Genomic DNA, 22624 nt, shown 5'->3' with positions numbered 1-22624 from the left:
ATGGTTACTATAGACGAAAAATGGTAACAAATAAAAAAAAAAATGCGTACTTACTAAACTAAGTTACAGTACATATTTGGGAGAAAAGCTGCTAAAACCAAGAAAAAGGAAATTTAAAATTATATTGAGAATATTCTCACAAAACAATCTGATACGGTAGTAAAATAGTCTCTTTTCTTGCACTTTCTTTAGTATTAAGAAAATCAATAAAAGAGTGAAACCAACAAAAAAGGAATAAATCTTCAAGCCGCTAAATGCACATTTATTCTCAAACGCTATTAACAAAAAAAGAAAAACGAAAATAAAACCGTACACAAGTCTGATGTATATGTATATATATATAAGTATATTTCACTTTTACCTGTAAGACATTCTCACTCATTTCAAAACGGATAAAAATAAAAGAAAGAAAAGAAATAACCATTACATTTACTGACCATAAACACTCTCATCACTGTAGGCAATGTACAAGAAGAAGTCCTCTTCATGATAATCCTGGAACAGAACAGAATGTTACACTACAAGCATAGAAAAAACTAAAGAGACAGAGAAAGATAGGGTAGAAGAAAAGAAAAGGAGAGTGAGTGAAGAAAGGGCACAAATGAATATGTATGTTTTGTGAAAGTCTGTAAACCTGAATCATTTTCTAAAGGCAACGATTGGCCCAGCCTTGACACACACAATTTAAACTTTATTTGTTTGTTGTAACTATAACATGGATTTTAAAAAAGTTTAGTGTGCTAAAATGCAGTAAGGTTTTTAAAAAATAAATTGATTCATAGGCTGAGCGAATTTTTAACGACGAAAGTTAAAAAAAAAAAAAACTGTTAGTTTCCATCAAGTTTAATAGATTTCATACTTAGAGTAGATGAAGAAGTTTAGGATAACCTGTCAAGCGATTGAAAATTGAACTTGTGTGACCTTTGATAGGCAAGATCTATTCCTAAAAAGTGTATTTTCTTCTTCTTTTTCTCTCGGAAGCCTGTTTTGCCACGCAAATATTTGTTAAATTAATTAAAAAAAACTTTTTCCACAAAATAAGTTTTCAAAGAAAAGTAAAGAACTCCATTAAACAAAAATTAGCAAAAATAAAATAAAATAATCTAATGTTAAAAATAATCTAATGTAAAAATATAAATGTTTTTACTTTCATAACTTTAATAAATCAAATAATATTAACATTTTGATTACTAAATATCAGTATATGCATATTAAACTGACAATGCACATTCATTTGTATTTTATTCAGTAAAGTGCAAATTATGTTCTGGCCTTGGGAAGGCATAGGGGTTTTGAGCCCAACTTATGTTAATTGCTGCTGGTTTTGAGTTTGACTCGGTTATTTATTGTAATTTCTGTTCGTTTTGGGTTTCATTTATTTATCGAGGCTGATTTGTGGTAGTTTCACGCTTGGTAGATTTTTTGATTTTATTTTTGCTCATTTTTTGTTTAATGGAATTCTTTACTTTTCTTTGAAAAACTTATTTTGTGGGAAAAGTTTTTTTTAATTAATTTCTGTTCATTTTATATTGTCATAGGGGAGAGGGGCGATACCGTACGGGGGCGACTCCGTACGTTTGACCTGTCGTCTAAAGTTTTTGAGCTAATCCTTTCAAAAAATTCCCGCTAGATGCTCTTCATGTAACGCACATTTGGCGCACGTTTTAAATTTTGGAGAAAAGAGACAACCGAGAAAAGAGGTAAGGAAGTTTTTATATGGTTGCTGGAAATCCTGACACATGTAGTCTTTGTGAAATATTTTCTCGCAGCTCTTGAGCCGTGAGTTAGCAGGATCAGACAAGGTATACCCCTGCTATTTGCATGGTAATTTTCATCAGTAAATATCAGGCCGTTATCTACGAATTTTTTTTTTCAAAATGGCGTCAACATGGGGTAACTCCAGACACTTTTTGGGGGGCGATTCCGGACACTTTTCGTGGTGTCCGGTTTCGCCCCGTACTGACGGAAGTCTTTCATAAGTTGGAAAATGGAACTATATGTGGCTGGAAGCAGAATATTGGTAAAATTGACCGTATTCCTGTTGTCTTATAGAGAAACTAAAGTGATTTGTTTTGACTATCAAACTTTGTTTTCAACATTTACACTTAGACAAAAGTAACCCCTTGCCTTACAGCCTAGCCTATTGAAACGCAACTACTCTGTGTAACAATCTTTGTCTTGAATCAAAGTTGTCCAAAATTAAGTCTGCCTGTTATTTAGATACTTTGTTCCAACTTTAAGACCCTGTGTCCAAGATTGGACAGCATTTTCTATGATTTGGCTAAGCTTAACCTTTAATTTCTGTCTGAAATTAAGGTGTACTTTTGACTGTATATACGTTTAAAATAGTCTCGGCATGTCACTGTTTATGGCAAAAATATTCAAGCTAATCTTAATCGAATATTCTTCCATACTTTCTAACTGGTTTACCAATAAACCTTACCCCCCCCCCCACCCCTCCTTGTTTAAAATACATACTCTGAATTTTATACATTCAATGGATTATTGTCTTATATATTATAATGTTTAGTTTTTATAATATATGTGATTTGAACTTATAAATAGACAGTGATAATACAAAAGGAGTCATGTGACATTTATATAAGCTTAGATTTACAGTCCACCTTCACAGCTATGTAGATCAGTTCAATTCATTTTCACCCATCATATTTAAAAATAATACTTATTATTAAATGATTTACTATTATGTTGAATAATAAACATTTATATAATGCCTACTTATATCAGAAAGATAAACAGTAGAGTCTAAGGCTGTATCCAAGAGGGTAGAGGGTTTGAAACCCCCGAAATATTTGTCCGACTTATAGAGACGTAACAAAAATGAACATAAACAAATGTTTGATGTGGTTTTTTAAAGTTTTTTTGTTTAATGTTTTGTATTATAATGTTAGACTAAACATTACACTGCCTGCAGGCATCTTTCCATTCTATGCCTCAAAGCACACCTTAAAGCATGGCGTGTCCTGTGTTAATTTCCATGTTGTTCTCTTGAGGTTCTGACGATTATAATTTTATTTTACAGATGGTTCGCAACTACATTCGAAAAGGGAGTGGTCCTCCTGATCCAGAATTAGTCAGGCGTGCTGTTATTCAATTTATACATGGGAAGTTGTCTTTCCGAGCAACCGCAGAAGAATTTTCCCTGATGAAGAGTACCCTTGCGGATGCCATGAAACGATACAAGGCAAAAATGCAACATCTCGAGCAGAGTGGTGCTATTGGTAGCAATTTTGACAATGACATTGTTCAGAAGAGCACTAAGTTTGTTTTTACTTCCAAAAAAAAGAGCTTGCTGCATACCTCGAAAAATGCTCACTGCTTTACCATGGGCTGACTCCCTATGCAACAAGAAAGTTAGCCTGCCAATAGACAATAACATTGAAGATAAAATTCCTATCAAGCTGCAAACTGAAAGAGAGAGCAGGAGTGGATTGGCTAAGAGGTTTCATCAAGCGGAACGCCAGTTTGTCCATCAGAAAACCCAAAAATACAGGCCAGGGTCGTGCTGCAGGCTTTAACGCCGTTGTAATTGGTGTCTTCTTTAGAAATCTTCAGGCGTTATATTGCAAGTATCATTTTCCTCCTGGTCAAATTTGGAACTGTGATAAAACAGGAGTACCCACAGTTGTTTAGGCCCCAAAGGTGATTGCTAAAAGGGGAGTAAAACAGGTGGCACAGACTGTGTCAGCAGAAAGAGGGGAAAATACCACAATGCTATGCTTTGTATCTGCAATTGGTCAGACAATTCCACAAGTGTTTGTTTTTCCAAGAGTCAGAGCTCCAAAAAGGATGTATCAAGATGGACAACCAGGACGCATTGGCTTAGCCCATCGCAGTGGATTGATGACTTTGGACAATTTCCTTTGTTCCATCGAACACTTTCTAAAAGAGGTCAAACCCAGCAAAAAAGACTCTGTTTGACAATCATGAAAGCCATATTTCAGTAGAATTAGTTTCCTTGTGTAAAGATAACGACATCCACCTCCTAACTTTTCCTCCCCAATGCTCCCATCGTCTCCAACCCCTTGATGTTTCAGTGTATGCACCATTGAAGCATGCAATCAGGGATTCATTTGACAATTGGATGCAATTAAACCCTGGTCAGAGAATTTCAATACATGAAATAGCGAAATTGTGCGTGTATCCCTTTCTGGAAAAGCTAAATCCTCAAAACATCACAGTTGGTTTTGAGAAGGCAGGAATTTGGCCTTTAAATCCAAATGTGTTCACAGAAGTCGATTTTCTGCCAGCTGAGGTGATAAACCGCCCAGATCCAGCTGAACAGAATGCCCCAGAAACTTCGAATATGGATGATCCTCACCCTGATTTATTTTGTGATTCATCTCCTGTCATGATGGGTCAACAGCAGTCAAACTTCCCTACGGCAGTAACTCCTGGAAGCATCAGACCATATCAACAGGCAAAAATGCAAGTGGGTCCGCGCAAAAACCGTAAAAAAGGCAGAAGTAGAATTCTGACAGAAACGCCAGAAAAGAGAGCACTAGAAGCCGAGACTGAGCTAAGGCTTACTAATAAAAAGAAAAAGTCGCTAAAAAAGTCAAAGGTTTCACTCATTGCTGACAAAACTAGAGACAGCATTTCAAACATAGATATACAGCTCAATGACGAGTCAGATGACGAGTCTGTACATTGTGAAAGTATCAGTGAGTTTGAGACAGATCTTGTGGAAATTTTGTGCTTGTGAGGTTTATGGTTGGAAAGAAGCAAAACTCTGCTGTTTACTATGTTGGTGAAATTGAAGAAATAAGTGGCAGAGTAGCTAAAATAAACTACCTGCGCAACTCTGGTAGGAAGTTCATCTTCCCTGAATGTAGAGATTGTGCAGAAACTGACTTTCAAGACATTATTATGAAGCTTCCCGCACCGGTATCAGTAGGAGGAACTGGGCGAACAGCCAAAGCTCTTGTATTTGACTGTGATTTGGCCCAATTTCCCATAAAATAAATTTAAATGTTACATTTAACTTCCATATTATCTGAATTAAATGTTAATAGTATCTGAATCAATAATTACAATCATTAATTAATGAATGTACGGAAATGTCCCATGTGTGTCCGAAGTCACCCCCTGGTTGGGGTGACTTTGGACACTTGAAGAGGTCACACATTTTTGGGTCTCACCAAGAAACAACTTGATGGATGTCATTGAAAAAAAATCACCAAGAAAAGTGAGTAATTGAGCTATCTATTTATGTAAAAAGGAAGTTTATATCTTTAGAAATACGCTTTTTAGGGGTCAAAATCCTCAAAATGTACGGTTTCTCCCCTAGTCTTTTCAGAGGATAAAAAATATTACTTTAAATTTTTTCGTTTTTTAAGAATTTATAGTTTGGCCTGCTAATTGTATGCTGGAGAAAAATTTTCAGCAATTTTTAACAACATACACCCTTTTAAAAATCTGGACACAAATAGTAGTGTTTAATTTAATTTCATACCTCCTCTAGTTGACCTGAAATGGAAAATTTTATACCATTCGCAAAAAAATCTGTTTACTTTCTTTGATAGCTTGGATACACTTACGCTATTTTGATTTGGTAAAATTTTAAGTGACCGTGCATTTGTCTTTATTCACGACCATGTTTAGTTCAGCCGCCTCTGAGGTAACTTGGTCGATGAAACCAGCAGCATTGCTCTTCAAATCCTTAGATACGATTTCCGTTAAGGACAAGTCGTCAACATGTTTCCATCTGTCCTCCAGCTCAACAGCAATTTCATTTATCATGAGGAGGAAGCCCAGCAGCCTGATCACAGTTCCTTGTGGAATTCCACAAAAAACTGGCTGAGAAGTGGAAAATTGGTCTTTATACTTCACAGTTTGCTCTCTATTTGTTAAGAAGCTCTTGATGATTTTAATAATAAAGCTGGGTATATTTTTTCCGCCATTTTTTCTAAAAGGATTTTGTGATCAACAAGGTCAAATGCTTTTCTGAAATCAATTGCAATTAAATTTATCCATTTTCCAGGTTCATCCAGGTGTTTTAAAATAGAATCAATTAAATCAACGAGGTAATGAACTGTCGAACACTTAGGGATGTTACCAAATTGCATTCGATCAGTTACTTTCAAAAGATATTTTTTCAGCCATGCGGCAACAAAGCTTTCGTATATTCTGCTAAAAACTGATGAAACTGTGATCGGCCGGACACCAGAGAAATCATTAGCTGCTCCTTTCTTTGGAATGGGGGTAATAAACCTTTTCTTCCATTCTTTGGAAAATATCCTGTTCTTGTTATATTATTGAAAATTATCTGAAGGGGAAATGATAATTTCCAATCAAATGAGCCTCTTTTGAAATTTCTACAACAACTTTCAATATAAACCATATATGCCCCCAGGGCATAACTTACAACCCTTGCACTGAGGGCTCTGATGAGTTTATTATCCTAAAAGACCTATTTTCCAGACCTTTCCACTACGTTGAACAAAATGGACATCTCAAAATTTTTATTGAATGTGTTTGGGGAAATGGTGGGCGTGAGAAGGGGGTTAGTTGCCCTTCAATCACTTTCGACTATTCAAAGGGCACTCGCCCATTCAATTTCCAATTGAATGAGCCCTTTTTGAAGTTTCTACAACATCGCTTTCTATAAAAAACCTTATATGCCCCCGGGGCATAACTTACGAGCCTTGCCCTGAGAACTGTGGGGGTGGAGGGGTTGTCATCCTTAAAGACCTAATTTCCAAAACTTTCAAATAGGTTGAAATGGTTATCTAAAAATTTTGATTAGATGTGTTGGGGGAAAAGTTGGGCGTGAGAGGGGGGGTTAGTTGCCCTCAAATGACTTTCTAGACTATTAAAAAGGGCACTAGCCCTTTGAATTTCCTATCGAATGAGCCCTTTTTCAAGTTTTTACGACAAAAAACTTATATGCCCCCAGGGCGTAACTTATAACCCTTGCACTGAAGACTGTGATGGGAATGTTCTAACCAAAAGTATAATTTCCTGAACTTTAAACTGCATGGAACAAAATGGCTATCTCAAAATTTTGATTGGATATTGTTTGGGAAATTGTGGGCGTAAAAAGGGTGTTAGTTGCCTTCCAATCACTTTCACCTATTAAAAGGGGAACTAGCCATTTCAGTTTCCAATCGAATGAGCCCTTTTTGAAGTTTCTATGACCGCAAAGTGTTCTATAAAAAACCGTATACGCTCCCGGGGCATAACTTACAACCTTTGTCCTGAGGGTTATGGGGGTTGTCACCATTAAAGACCCTAATTTCCAGAATTTACAACTACATAGAATAAAATATCTATCTCAAAATTTTTACTGGATGGTTTGGGCGAAAAAGTAGACGTGAGAGTGGGGTCCGTTGCCTTCTAAACCATTTCGACTACTAAAAAGGGCAGTAGATCTTTGAATGTCAATTCGAATGAGCCTTTTTTAAAATTTCTGCGACAACGCTTTCTACAAAAACCTTATATGCCCTTAGGGCATAACTTACACCGCTTGCCCTGAGGGCTGTGGGAGGGGGGGGTGTCACCCTCAAAGACCTAATTTTCAGACCTTTCAACTATATTGAACAAAATGGCTATCTCAAAAATTTGATTGGACGTTTTAGGGGAAAGAGTGTACATGAGAGGGGGGTTAGTTGCCCTCCAATAACTTTCAACTATTAAAACTGGCACTAGTTATTTCATCTTCCAATCGAATAAGCCTTTTTTGAAGTGTTTACGCCAATGCTTTCTATAAAAACCTTATATGCCCCAGGGCATAACTTACAACCCATACCCTGAGGGCTGTGGGGGAGTGTCCTGCTCAAAATATAATTTCTATCTGGAAATCAACTATGCTGAACAAAATGGCTATCTCAAAGTTGTGATTGGATGTTTTTCGGGAAATGGTGGGCGTGGAACGGGTGTTAGTTGCCTTCCAATCACTTTTGACTATTAAAAAGGGCACAAACCACCCAAATTTCTAATTGAATGAGCCCTTTTCGAAGTTTCTACGGCAAATTCTTCGATACGAAGTGCCCTGCTCTAAAGAAAAAAAAAAATAAATAATACATTGTGCCAACATCGTTCTTATATACCCCCAGGGCATAACTTAAAACCCTTGCCCTGATGGGATTGGGAGAGTGACCTCCTCAAAAACATATTTTCTATCTGGAAATCAACTACGCTGAACAAAATGGCTGTATCTAAATTTTGATTGGATATGTTTTGGGGAACGATGGACGAGTGGGGGGGGGGAGGGGGGGGGCTAGTTGCCCTCCAATCACTTTCGACTATTAAAAAGGGCACTAGCTCCTCCAATTTCCAATCGAGTGAACCCTGGTCTAAAACCAAAAAAAAAAAAATTATACACTGTACCAACATTGTTCTTTACTTAGGCAGCGCTATTGCGCTGCCTATGATTAGAATTGTTGCATAACGCAGCAAAGCTTATTTGCTGGCTCTTACAAACCCATATTTGTCTGCTTTGTATTGAAGACAATAAAAAATCTGGAGGGAGGTAATCACAGCAACTTGTTTTTGTAGGCATAAGCCTAATAATTTAATGTTTTTGCTGTAATCATTTGACAGGATTTCCAAATCAATGTGTAATCTTTATGTGTAGTTTCATTTTAATTCTTGTAGTTTCTCTTGTAAAACCTATGCTACAGAATCTAACAGAAAAAGATACGAAATCACATCCCATAAGCCTACAACAAAATACTTCGGGCTGTTAAGAGTTTAAGACAATAAAGAACATCAGCAGTGTATAGCCCAATATTGTTCTTGTTGAGTTCTTAAATCTATCTTGAATCTTTTACTTTAAAACTGGTCGACAGTGAACAAAAGGTGTTGAGCTAGCACCATACTATAAGTTTTTCAAGAAAGCTAAAATCAGCTATTAAGACAAAAAGAAAAAACATAACAGAAATTCATGTCCTGAAAACGAAGATACTGCAAGTTGCATGAAGACAAAAAAGTCCAGATAATTCTATTGAAGAAACTATAGCTCAAAATGCTGAAAAACCAAAAGTGAGAAGAATTAAAGATGGCTCATGTTTACGTATGAATTCTGAGGAGAATGATTATTTGCGATTGTGTATTTCATATGATAGAACTGAGACGACAGTGACCAAGAGAAACAGTAAATGATTTCTGAGACCACAATGGCTAAGGATAACAAGATAAGAGAATATATCTGTAGGGAAGAAGAAAAAAATAAAAAATAAGAATGTTGCAGTCAGTGAAAAAAAAAAAAAAAAAAAAAAAAAAAACAGTGCACATATAATTTGGCCGAGACATCTACTAGGTCATCCCCAGTGCAAAAGTAGAAAAATAAAACAAACTGTAGAAACAATCACACAAAATCTCCAATTGAAAGCATTCCATTTTTAGGCAAAGATTTTTTTTTAAAAGATATAACCTGAACATTATATCCAAAAATCCAAATAGAATACAGACTTTTTTCAACTGTGGCAAAGATAAAACCAGCCCCATTCTGAGTAGTGGTGTCTATAGGATCACTTGTTCTTGTGCCTGTTTTTATATTGGAAGCACCCACCAGCAATTCTGAGAGAGGATGTTGGAACGCAATGTTTTTTCTCATCTTTTCAAGAAAAAAGGGGCCTAAAATGCTATCCAGTTGGGAAAAATAATGACAGTCAAAGCTCACCAAATGGTTCTAAGGATAAGAACCTACCTCACCCGGAAAATGGAAAACAAGTTCTCAGCAAAGGGGAAGTGATCCAGAGATCCGTGATTTGTAGTGAGACCAATAATTATCCTCTGAAGTCCCACTGCAATTTTTGTTTGTGGACATTAAAGGAGAAAACTAACAATTTCAAAGACTATGTTACAACAAAGAAGCACATTAAAACTGATGGAAGAACAGGGGAACAGGTGTAGATTGAGTAAATACCAGAATGAAATGCAGAACTAAGTAGCAAGTTAAAGTTAGCTCATAGGTTTGCTCTAGCTGAAGTGAAAACAGATGTGTTGGTAGCAATGGGTTAACTAGGATGGTTGCCGCTCAGGGCAGACTATAAGTGCCACTTGCTTTCCAAGTCTAATGAATACCCACCCCTTTCCATACCTTGAAGCAGCCTATTTTAGAAAATGATGGGGACAACATTAACACTATTCAACTATAGGTTTGTTTTTCCAAACATGATAAAACAGAATGGAACAATTATTTACACAATACACAGTTTGTGGGACCATGGTTTCAGAGACATGTTCTCCATCGTCAGCTACTAGCGTCTTCTTCTCTCTTGACAGTTGCAATTGGAGGGGTCGATTTGGCATGGTCGATTTGGCGTGGCTTGGCATGGAGGGATCAACATTTGAACAGTGTTTTGGACAAGGGAAGGCTATTATTTTCAGTTCAGTTTAGTTGCAGGGCGGGGGGATGGGCTAAGTGAATTGGTATGAATTAATCTATCAAAAAAAAAAAAAAAAAACTGTGGGATTTGAAGTGTAGGTGCTTGTTAAGTATGCACTTGGGAACTGCGGTTAGGTGTTTGTAAATTTCAAATTCTTCCAATGTATTTGGCTTACCAACACAAAAGCCTCAATATCTTAGCAGTAAATAAGGCTAATTATGGAGAGTACACCCTGAAACTGCGGTCCCACATACAGTGAGTCCCAAACCTGGAGTTCATACTATTAATTTGAAAACATAATTATGCAAATAAGTAAACTGTTTATTTAAAACTAGATTGATATTCAGCTTTAAATAGTCTAAAACTTCATTTTCCTAGCTTTTAGGGGGGGGGGGGAGCAAATTATTCAATAACAACCTCAAAATAGATTTTGTCAGTTAGTTTGTACTCTATGGACAGCAAAACAAAGTTTGTCAACCTAAGTAGAAAAAATGGTTCTTATTTTGATCCAATCACTTTCAACTTTTAGAAAAGGACTACAAGAATTCTATTTTTTTATTGACAAAGCACTTTTCTAAGTTTCTACAACCACCTATTTCATGAGAATTTGCCTGGAAAAAAATAAGGAAGACACATTCTTCTACACAAAGAGCCCCCATTTAGGGGAGCTTTAAAAGGGCACTATATATAGTGATCTCCTTTCAAATGAACCCCCTCCCAATATTTTACAACCACTGGCATGGTACCATCACCCTTGAAAAAAAATAAATAAATCAAAGGACAGACATCTAGCACTACAGTAGGTAATTTTAATTCCCTTATACAGGATTTTGACCATATTGGCTCTAATGGTGCAACTTCCACTTTGAACTGGCACATTTTTTGATGGATTTTTGGTTCTTTTGAAATTCCCATAAATTAGTTTTCACAATAAGCTTTTAACTGAAATAAAAGTTACCATTCCTGAATTAGCTTCAATTTACAATTTTTTCCAAAACGCGTTTTGAAACTTCCAGTTACTATGGGCCATGGTTCACTCTTTACCTAGTTGCAGTAATCACTCATGAGATTTTTATGGGGCAGTGTCCACCATCCTTCAGGTCCTCAGGATTCAATTTCTCTTCGTTTCCTTCAACTTTGAGCTCTGGAGTTGTTCTGGGATAAACAAGTGGTTTTGATTTCTCAGTGGATATTTGTTGCAAGAAAGCTTGACAAGGAAAGCTTGAGGATTCTGCTCTTCACAAATCAGAGCTCGATTTTCTGTGGTTGTTATAGACTTTAGAAGCAACTCTCTGCTCTTTTTATTTTCTTCTTCTCTTCTCTCCATGCCAAACAGGGCTGTCCACACCCCCTAGTTACTCCAGCCAGATTAAAAATAAGACAGACCAACCCAAGTGCAATAGTGAAGGTGGTCATAGGGCCTTATGGGCTCAATAAGCAAGTACAATAACTCAAAAGTATCCCACAGATAAGACAACCACAAAGTTATTGTGCATTTTTTCCAATAAGCAAGTACAATAACTCAAAAGTATCCCACAGATAAGACAACCACAAAGTTATTGTGCATTATAATCCACTTCAAGAATCCTAATGATGATGTAAAAGAAAAATTTCTGGATTTAGTTTTTCTTGGAATAGAGTATGGCAGAATCAGTCAATTTAAGAGACTATCTGGGGCTTGTTGCCCTTTTCAGGGCTGAAGTCTCCACTCTTTTTATTGTTGGATATACCAGCCATTCTTTAGTTCTCTCTGCTTCAGCAGCTTCTACAAGCCTATTGGACTGGTTGGAATGTTTTGTGCACGACTTAGAATTAATTCATCCCACGCATGGAGGCATATAATGCAGCTATGGTTGACTTTCATGTTGGACAATCTTGGCCCAATCTCCATAGCTCACCGAGGGCTGGCTGCAAGACTCTTGCTTCCTTTTCAAGACGACCTAGCGCATTTGGTTGTCTGCCACTCCTCCTAAGACCTGGAGGAGTCCAATACCAAACATTGTAGGGAAATTATCATTGTCTCATGGAACCTATTTGGTCACAGTATTGCAGTCTTCTGGGCTGAATTTTGTCTGTTATTTGTGGTTGCTTGGAAATTGCTCTGATCTGTGGAGCAGTTTTTCTTTTCTAAGTGTGTACTCCCATTATGAAAAAAAATGTAACTTCTTCAACCAGTACTGCTTCATGAGGGGCAAGGGATAAATACAAGTTAAAGAAGCTCGCAATGTTTTCAATTGTTCTCACTAACTGTGTATCTACAGTGAGAAAGTGCAAGAAAATGCCCTGAACTTGCTGAATGGGGCACACTTCATTAGGTGAGGGGTGGGGGACACAGAAGGATGGACAAATTAAGACTGTAGAAAAATGCCCTGAACTTGCCAAATGAGGAATGGTTCATTAGGAGTGAGGTGGTGGGCATAGAAGTTTGGACAAATGGAGCTTAGTCACTCCTTTAGCTTTTCTGCAGAACCAATCAGAACAGCTAATTTCTGGTTAGAAAGAAGAGTGACAGCTTTAAGAACAAAAATCCAGCTCTAAATTTTGTGCAGGTTTTGCTAACCATGCATCCTTTTTTCCCACGAATACTTAAAAAAAATACTCTAAAAAGGACAAGATGGCTCAAGAATGGAGAGGCTTATTTATTCATATTTGCTTTAAACATTTTTATTTTGTCCATACAATAGACAAATATTTCCTATGCAAAAATTCTGGTTTTATCTTTATGCACCTGGTATGTCAAACCAACAGTATGTGTTTTTAAGTACATTTGCCAGTGTCCACTTAAAAATAAGCTAGATGTATGAAAATCAATGCTGAGGGAAGAAAAGCAAGATAACAACATTTTTTCTAGTTAAAGAGGCGAGACAAACAGCAGGAGGTAGGTTTTCAAACCAGAAATTAATTTTCAGAACAGTCCTCCTGGTAGGGGATCAACAGGACCAATACCCCCCCCTGAAAACGCTTTAAGGTTCTCTTTCAAGACAAATTTAAAGTGGTCCAAAGGCCCCCCCCCCAAAGGAAACTTGAAGAATAATGGTCTAAACAATACATTTATTTTGTTCTTCCCCCAAAGCACAAATTTTTAAATCCCCATCTATCTTCCAAAGAATTATATGCATATGCACATCTATGCATGGGCCTGTTAACTAGTAACTCTAAGCTCAAATGTGGACATAGATTAAGAAGAAATGTGTAAGTGAACTCTTAAGACCTACAGCTGCATTAAGATATTCTAGAAAAAATCTTTTGTTATATTCAACACAACTACATCAAGGTGGTGGGTAAAGAAACAATAGACAATACATAATGTATGGAACATTCTAAACAGATAATCAACTATGATTTGAGAAAATTCGTAAAAAACTGTAATTTAAGGAATTATAATTAGTGGAAGAATTAATGCAGCAGTTTATAGTAACTTTCAAAATATTCTACTGCATCAAAGAAGCTGGCAAATTTATTGTACCTGGTAAAGAGCTCCCATGGTAGCACTAGTAGGAGGAATCACATTGTTGACAAAAAAGAACAAAGCATCTTCTGGTCTTAGATGAATACGCTTCCTAATCAAAAAGTAGAATTGTCCAATTGTCAGGTCAGAAGGAACAAGATACTTTTTCTTGTCCAAATCACCAATCCTAGCCTTTGGTGCCTTTTCAACAATCACCTAAAAGAATATAGTTTCATTTTGACTATACTGTATTGACATGTTCCTTATCAGCATCTTTATCAGTTACAATCAATAATAGAAACAAATTCTTCAGCAAAAAACCCCTTGTTTGACCTTAAATTACTCTGTATTTTTTCATGAGCATCTTTTTCAATTTTATTGAGCTCCACAAGGAACATAGCTCTTCCTAGGGCACTTAGATGTACTTCACCTTTTGTCTCTTCAAATCTTTGAATTCAAATAAAATCCAAATTTATCTTGCTCTGACTGTATGAATAGATCATAATCATTTGACTTTGCATCAAGTTCTTAAAAAGAATCCTACCTAAGCACCATATCTACCTCAAAAATATTACTCTTTTACTACCTAAATAAGTAGTAATAATTTTTTTGGCAACATTTTTTTTCAAATTGTTTGACTGTTTATTTATTTTTTTGCATTTTCCTCCTGTGTGTGTGATGTTTATTTTGTCTAGCCCTGGCTTTCTGACACTATGTAACTTTTTTTGGAGGGGGGGGTAAGGAGTGTTGCACTCCTTTTTCCTTTCTTATCCACCCCTGAATTTGCCATCCATGGAGCCTTGTGGGGACTATTGCCAGTTCACTTATATATTTTTGATAAGTTTGATAAACAATAAGTAGAACAACAGGGAAATTTTTATACAAGACAGTGGAACGCAACTTTAAATGAATATTTTGACCCTATATCCAAGGGCTGTCATCAGCAAAACAAACGAAGAGAGTAAAAACAATATAAAAGAAACTTAAATTAAAATTCGGTCGTTAAAACTGAAAGATTTTTTTGAGAATGTTTTAAAAAAGCCCTAATATCATTACTTCAAGGAAGTTCAACCAGGACTGGTACTCCAAACAAAGTGGACAGAGAACAATTCATTCAAATGGAATTAAAATACTTACAGACAAGCTTTTAAAGCTAATCTCGCCTTCTTGGCAGCCAGCCTAGATGGTCTATTCGTAACAGGTTGAGTGGAGTTATTTACTGCTTTTTTAATATAATTAGTTAAATCATTTTTAATTAAATTTGTGTCTAGGGCATTAAGTGAATATTCCCCCAAATCTCTATTTAAAGAAATATTACTATTTGTTATGATTTTAATTTCAATTGCCTCTCGAACAACCTGTTTTATGCCAAAATCATTGCTAATAAGGCAAGTTTCATCAAAAAGCATTTTATGACTAGGGTTATCATATATGTGACTGCTTAAAGCAGAATCAAAGGAAATATTTGACTATTAGAATTTAAAGCTTTAGTTATGTCATCTTTGTGTTGTTGTAGGTGTTTTTCTAAATTTTGATGGGTTCTACCAACATAAAAATGGCCACAGACACATGGTATTTGATAAACCCCTCTTTGGCGAGTAACTGGGGTTATATCTTTACCAGAATTTAAGAAACTCATGATTTTAAAATCATTTGTAAATACAACATAAAAATTATTTTGTGGACAAACTTTTTTTAAACTTGTAGTGACTTTTGGAATATATGGAAGGTAAATTATATTTGAGAGCTTGACAGAAACTTCACATTGCAAAAGACCCTTAATTTTATGGGAGTGTCTTGCCAATCTTTGGCTAATTGTATTGTTAATAAAGCCAACAGGATAACCCTTTCCAAAAATATGTCTCTAATAAAACTTAGTTCATCTGTGATGTGAGATTCAGAGCAAATGTTTAGGGCATGATCAACAAGAGATGTAACAACACCTCTTTTAACTTGTGTGGGGTGATTGGATTTAAATGTAGATATCTATTATTTTGTGTGGGTTTTCTGTAGATTGTAAAATCCAGTTTATCAATATCAAAACCCACACAAAATAACAGATATCTACATTTTAAATCCAATCACCCCCCACAAGTTAAAAGAGGTGTTGTTACATCTCTTGTTGACCATTTGATGCCTTTTTTATGCTCTTTCATAATACAATAATTGCTTCTGTTGCAAATTTGCATCTTGAGCCCTTAAAGGGGCCCTAAAGGTATTTCATTTTGTGACCACACAAAGAAGTTATCAACACTAGTTAAGTTATTGAAAAGTGATTATTGAAACATATCAGTACTTTATAAATAAGTTGTTCAAGAGTAATATAATCCAAAAATACTTATTTATTGCAATTCAAACTTCATTTATTAGGCAACTCAATTCAAACCATTTTCCTACTGTTTCAAGTTTTTCAAATGCCATTGACAAAAATAAAGCTGAATTTTGCAATTTGAAACTTTGCTGTCAACAATTCTGGGTAACTTCCAATTCAGGGTATATATTTGCATATTATGGGGGTGTAAAGTTCAAATTCATTTAATTCAAAAACAAGACATAGCTCTTGTGGGCAAAGCCCAAATATGATGTCTCTTAGTCATAATTGGCAAAATAAAGTTGTCTGACAAAACTTTGTTAGGATAAATAACCTAAAGGATAAAAAACACTTGAGAATGAGAATAAAATTGTCTGATAAAACTTTGTCAGGATAAAATAAAACAATACAAACACTAGAGATCATTGCAATATTTCACAAAGCTTGTACTGTAGCACATGGTGTTACAGTGGACTGGGGTTAGTTCAAGCTAAATTAGCAGTGGGCCATATAATTTAGTTAGGATGAAAGCAAAACATCATTTGATGTGTTTTTTATGCTCTTTCATAATTAATATAAAATACCTTTGGGGCCCCTTTAAGGGATCAAGATGCAATTTGCAACAGAAGCAATTATTGTATAATGAAAGAGCATAAAAAAGGCATCAAATGACATTTTCACTTTCATCCTAGCTAAATTATTGTGTCATATGCAAATTTACCTCATCTTTGAGGGTCTGTAAAGGGCTTAAAATTGAACTTGCAAGTGAATCAATTACCATATACATATGTCATTTACGTGAACTGCTCAACATTGCTGTTAGCTTCCAAAATACGGTCAATATCCACCAGATAATTTTTTTTATCTATGAATATAGTTAATACAGCTTTCGATGCCTTTTTTTTATTATGTTTTCAAATATAATAGGCAATTAACTTAGAAATGTATTCCCGTCTCCCACCCCAAACAGGCACAGTCAGGGGTGTGTGAGGTAAATCCTATCTAGGGGGGAGGCTATCGGAAATACATTTCCGATAGAAATGCTTATTATATTCGTGATCAGCATAAAAAAAGGCATCAAATGGTGTATTCACTTTATTTGAAACTCAATTATATGATTTGATATATATTGACCCAAAATACTAGGTATCTCACCCTACCAAAAAGGATATTTGTCAAAATCTAAGGGGGACCTAAACTCCATGTTCAGAGAAGATACATTCCAGTCCAAGCATTTGAGGTTACACTCTGTCCAAGCACTGGGGATACTGCCCTATTTCCTTACATTATTAAACTAGACTACTATATTAGGTTTTCCACAGAAAACGCACCAATTGTCCCCCCATCTTCTTTTACATTTTAGTGAACTGATAGGCCTACCACCAGGGGAGAGAAGGGGAAGCTGGAATCAGATTGTGATTATTACATTGGGACTGAACATTAAATGGAGAATCTAAAAGTTCTTTCTTAGGCTAACTGATTTCTGCTCTATAGACTACCTATTAGTCCACTCAATTTTGATAACCTAGCAAAGGCAACACAAAACAAATAGCCTATGGCTTACAGGTACTCTATCTGGATACTTGCGACGGATTTTCTCTCCTTCTTGTCTTCTTTTTTCGAAGGGGTGTTCTTCCTTATATTGCCACCTCATTTCAATAGATAATAATGTCTGCAAAATTTGATGCAATGTAAATCCTATCAAACAGTATCCTTTGATGCGTCGTACCTTAATTCTTCCTAAACAAACGTGTTATTATATCTTTGAGATGGCACTCCGCGCGTGAAGTATCAAAGTCAAACCCTCAAATTTTAAATAAACGGTGAAACGTGGCTTTTCTGCCATACTCTATTCCAAGAAAAACTAAATCCAGAAATTTTTCTTCTGCATCATCATTAGGATTCTTGAAGTGAATTATAATGCCCAATAAGTTTGTGGTGGTCTTATCTGTGGGATACTTTTGAGTTATTGTACTTGCTTATTGAGCCAATAAGGCCCTATGACCACCTTCACTATTGCAATTGGGTTAGTCTGTCTTATTTTTTATCTGGCAGTAACTTTTGAGTCAGGATACATTTCCCTTATTAATAGGCTATAGGCTATCAATATTATTGAGGTGGATATGTTTAGATATTACCAACTGCTTGAGTAACTAAGGGGTGTGGACAACCCTGGTTGGCATGGAGAGAAGAGAAGAAGAAAACAAAAAGCAGAGAGTTGCTTCTAAAGTAGCCTATCCCACAACCACAGAAGACAGACTTTGTTGTAAAGCTTTGGGTAAAATTCTACTTTAGTTACTTTTGGCTATCTTGGAAAGGGGTTGGGTTAGGAAAATGAAACTTTCAGGGATGGATCTACATGCCAAGGTATGGGTAAATATCTACCAAATAATACAATTACTTCATAACTAAATTTAATACACCATTCTATGCCTTTTTTTAGATTGATTACGAATGTAGGGCCTAATTATCATTTCAAGCGCAGAAGGTTTTTAGCCCCCCTCCCCTCTATATGACAATTAAGGGTAGATATTTCTACATTAGGGGGGGGGTAAAGTTTAAACTTACCTCCTATTTACATCAGAAACAAAATTTGCCCCCCTCCCCTAATGTAGAAATATATACCCTGAATTGGCATACATAGGGGCAGGGGGCTGAAATTCATTTCTGTTAGAAATGATTATTATATTTGTAAAGAGCATAAAAAAGGCATCAAATGATGTATTCACTTTATTCCTAACTCAATAATATGATTTGGTATATATTTACCAAGGTATGTCCCGGGAAGGTACTTTGAAGTACCTACTTTGAATCACCTAAAAGAATATAGTTTCATTTTGACTATACTGTATTGACATGTTCCTTATCAGCATCTTTATCAGTTACAATCAATAATAGAAACAAATTCTTCAGCAAAAAACCCCTTGTTTGACCTTAAATTACTCTGTATTTTTTCATGAGCATCTTTTTCAATTTTATTGAGCTCCACAAGGAACATAGCTCTTCCTAGGGCACTTAGATGTACTTCACCTTTTGTCTCTTCAAATCTTTGAATTCAAATAAAATCCAAATTTATCTTGCTCTGACTGTATGAATAGATCATAATCATTTGACTTTGCATCAAGTTCTTAAAAAGAATCCTACCTAAGCACCATATCTACCTCAAAAATATTACTCTTTTACTACCTAAATAAGTAGTAATAAAAAGAATCCTACCTAAGCACCATATCTACCTCAAAAATATTACTCTTTTACTACCTAAATAAGTAGTAATAATTTTTTTGGCAACATTTTTTTTCAAATTGTTTGACTGTTTATTTATTTTTTTGCATTTTCCTCCTGTGTGTGTGATGTTTATTTTGTCTAGCCCTGGCTTTCTGACACTATGTAACTTTTTTTGGAGGGGGGGGGGGGGTAAGGAGTGTTGCACTCCTTTTTCCTTTCTTATCCACTCCTCCCCCCCTCTATATAATGGTAAATTACTGCACATTACTAGTTGTTTTAGCTCACATTTCATCCTATATTACTATCATAATTATAAATCACTGCTTACCTTACACAACTTCAGCTTTTAACCTTGTTCATTAAAATATATTCCAAAATCCTATTTTCATTTAACATTCATCCTTTTAAACTTGTTTACTATCTAGCTGACCTGCTTATGGAACCCATTTGTGATGTCACAACTTTGCTTATCATAACCCCTTTAAGGGTAGCATGTAGGTGCCATGGAGTAGAAGACAACTCTGTGTTGATAAGCTGTTTAAACTTTATTAATTAGGGAAAGGATTTGACAAGAGATAGACCAGTAAGAAAATCCAAATTGTTTTTAGAGGACAAATTATGTTATAAGAAGATGTTTTTATTTTTATAGGTCCACACGCTCATAAAGTTTCTGTTGAGTTTATTGAAACACTAGGATAGACTTTGTGTAGTTACAGACTCTCCATAAAACATTTAAAAGTGCAAGATGCACCTTAGCCAGGGGGGAAGTTGTGCTTGGGGTGGATTTCTAAGGGGAGAATTTTCCTTTGGGAGGGAAATTTCAGATGAGTGAATATTCTAGGGGAAATGTTACACTGGGGGGGTATTAACAGAATTACTATATGAAATTCTTTTTAATTGTTTTACATTCTCTTTGCCAAATTTTTTATATGGAGATGTTCCAGGGGCTTTTTTCTGTGCGTTTTGTTTTCTGGGAATAATTTCCACAGAAGGGGATATTTCTGGAGTGACCAAGAAACTAATATATAGATTAAAGTCTTATTCCAATGAGAAAATGCTAAGGAGAATTTTTCAGGGTGAATTGTCCCCTAGCAATTTTACAGAGAGGGGGGATTCTCAGCAAGGAAAGAATTGTCTGGAGGGAATTTGACAAGGGAGGTGCACTTTACTTTGGATAAAATTTCCATGGAGGAGTTCCGTGAGGGCAAGAGGTATAATTCATAGAGGGTGAGCCAGATTTAGCAGCATTATTCAAAAAAAAAACATAAATTATGCCATATATCAAGGGTTGCCCCTCCTCAATACCTTATTATTTGTGCTAAAGTTAGACTGTTTACTAAAATTGAAAAACAGGGGCTTTTTAATTAGAATAGGAGGCTTTTTTAAAAGTGCTAACAGCTTTAGCATAAAGAGCAAGGTATTGAGGAGGGGCGACCCTTCATAACCGGAATAAATCTGCCAAAACTAATATGTCAATTGTGTTTTAATTTTTCATGCACTGTGAGCCAAAATCAAACCAGCATTAGTTGAAAAATGTTCAGAAATTAAATAAAAAACAAGTTTTATTAACTGAAAGTAAGGAGCAACATTAAAACTTAAAATGAACAATAATTATTCTGTATATGAAAGGAGCTGTCCCCTCCTCAATCCCTAGCTCTTTACGCTAAAGTAATGTACCGAGCAAGGTGTGGAGGCGGGGACAGTCCCTTTCAAATATGGTATAATTGCTTTTTGTTTTAAGTTTTAATGTCGCTCCTTACTTTCAGTTAAAAAAAAAACTTGTTTTTATTACTTAATCTCATAAAGACAATACTTTTGTCAGCCTATGAAGAACCATGTATATTGCAATTATATCTGTCTGGTTTGTATGCAAAGTAACACAAGAAATGAAAATTAACCTACAAGAGAGTAGTGAAAAATTATGGTATACAAAGTAATATTTGGCAGGGATAGTCACTAGTGATAATTCACTAGGGGTGGCACCATGATTGGATGATTTTCGTGGATTTGGGGAAACAATTTTTTTTTTGGGGTGGCACATAGATTTTTGGGGAAATCCCCGAAAATTTGGGAATAGTGCAATACCTGCTTGATTTCTAATTAGGAAAATCGAAATACTTAAACCACACGAGAAAAGAAAAGCTTTGACTTTGTGGTTGACGCAATAAAGAATTGCTGCAAAAGTAATTCAAAGTCAACCAAACACTGCTGCCTCTTCCGGTGGCATGCCAGCAATGTTGTGACACTTCAGCAGCAGTCAACTGAGCCTCTCGTTGGCGGCGTTTGGTTGATGCGCCGGCATGGTGCTGGGGTCTAGGTAAGACAAAGAGTGCTACAAACATCAGAATCGACTTTAGAGGACAAGTTATGTCATGGGAAGATGTTTTTGAAATCCCCCTTTGCCCCAAACTCAAAATTTTCAAACATTCTACTTTAGAAGCTTTTAAAATATTTCTAAAGCACTAAAAGATAGAGCGCTAAAAACATCAGAATTGACTTCAGAGGACACGTTATATCACGGGAAGAGGTTTTTGAAATCTCCCTTCCCCCCAAACTCAAAAATTTCCAAAATTCTACTTTATAAGCTTTTTAAATATTTCTAAAACACTAATAGATAGAGCGCTACAAACATCAGAATCGACTTTAGAGGACAATTTATGTCATGGAAAGATGTTTTTGCAATCCTCCTTCCCCCAAACTAAAAGTTTTCCAAAATTCTACTTTAGAAGCTTTTTTAAATATTTCTGAAACGCTAAGACATAGAGCGCTACAAACATCAGAATCAACTTTAGAGGATAATCTATGTTATGGGAAGATGTTTTTGAAATCCCCCTTCCCCCCAAACTCAAAATTTTACTGTAGAAGCTTTTTTAAATATTTCTAAAGCGCTAAGACATAGAGCGCTACAAACATCAGAATCAACTTTAGAGGACAAATAATGGCAAGTGAAGATGTTCTCGAAATCTCCCTTCCCCCCAAACTCAAAATTTTCCAAAATTCTACTGTAGAAGCTTTTTTAAATATTTGAAAAGCTCTAAGAGTTTAAGCACTACATACATCTGACTAAACATTAGATGACATTTTTTACTATGGTTAGATCTTATTTAAATCCCCCTTCCCCCCAAACTCTAAAATAGTTTAACCTTTTAATTTAAAAGCTTTTAAAATTTTTCCAAATCAATTATAGATAGATCGCTACAAAAATCAGAATTGACTTGAGAGGACTAATTATGTTATGGGAAGATGTTTTTGAAATCCCCTTTCCCCCCAAACTCAAAATTCTAC

The 22624-nt window shown here is 35.6% G+C and overlaps 2 protein-coding genes across 2 annotated transcripts in view; one reads left to right on the top strand and one right to left on the bottom strand.

Moving 5' to 3' along the window:
- Positions 1–241: 241 nt before the first annotated feature.
- Positions 242–17842, bottom strand: LOC148956408 (gamma-aminobutyric acid receptor-associated protein). Its single transcript, XM_089095231.1, has 3 exons — positions 17679–17842; positions 13822–14019; positions 242–495 (listed from the first exon to the last, which is right to left on the bottom strand). Exons 1-3 carry the CDS (start codon positions 17766–17768, stop codon positions 430–432), a joined length of 354 nt encoding a protein of 117 aa, XP_088951357.1. The 5' UTR covers positions 17769–17842; the 3' UTR covers positions 242–429.
- Positions 17843–17949: 107 nt separating this feature from the next.
- The window catches only part of LOC148956407 (RNA-binding protein 48), a 31230-nt gene continuing 26555 nt past the window's right edge, over positions 17950–22624 (top strand). Inside the window, exon 1 of the mRNA XM_089095219.1 lies at positions 17950–18140. The gene's annotated coding sequence lies outside the window, so the exon portion shown is untranslated. The remainder of the gene's footprint in view (positions 18141–22624) is intronic.

This window comes from Artemia sp. Qi Xiang Cuo, chromosome 1, assembly GCF_049724085.1.
Source record: "Artemia sp. Qi Xiang Cuo chromosome 1, ASM4972408v1, whole genome shotgun sequence".
NCBI lineage: Eukaryota > Metazoa > Arthropoda > Branchiopoda > Anostraca > Artemiidae > Artemia > Artemia sp. Qi Xiang Cuo.
Note: the sequence above shows the minus strand (reverse complement) of the source record. Positions and strands in the feature narration are given on the sequence as shown.